Genomic DNA, 284 nt, shown 5'->3' with positions numbered 1-284 from the left:
AAAGAAGCGAATCGAATCCTCCCACAGCAGGTCGAACAGGTTTCCTACGAGGGGGAGGCCCTTTGGTCCTGGGGGCATGCCGCGGGAGTCGGGCTGGTTAAACACCATGTAGAGCAGGAACGCCACCAGCCCCAGCAGGATAAGCGTGAGCCAGGACATGGTGGTGACGACTCGGGTCCTGCGTGTGGCACTCTGTCGAGCACGGAGGCTGTTACAAAGGGGGTATTTGGCTGTTATTTGCCCTCGACGTTTCGTGATCGCGGTTTGCAATACGTCTCGTGTAG

At 58.1% G+C, this 284-nt stretch overlaps 1 protein-coding gene across 1 annotated transcript in view; it reads right to left on the bottom strand.

The window, feature by feature from the left end:
* LOC119592555 (cytochrome P450 2U1-like) overlaps positions 1 to 284 on the bottom strand; it is an 18,529-nt gene that overhangs the window by 13,265 nt on the left and 4,980 nt on the right. The window contains exon 2 of the mRNA XM_037941424.1: positions 1 to 208. Within this exon, the coding sequence (XP_037797352.1) occupies positions 1 to 159 (159 nt within the window). The 5' untranslated portion in view covers positions 160 to 208. The remainder of the gene's footprint in view (positions 209 to 284) is intronic.

Source organism: Penaeus monodon, chromosome 30, assembly GCF_015228065.2.
Source record: "Penaeus monodon isolate SGIC_2016 chromosome 30, NSTDA_Pmon_1, whole genome shotgun sequence".
In the NCBI taxonomy this organism is placed as follows: Eukaryota; Metazoa; Arthropoda; class Malacostraca; order Decapoda; family Penaeidae; genus Penaeus; species Penaeus monodon.
This window is presented reverse-complemented; position numbering and strand designations above follow the sequence as displayed.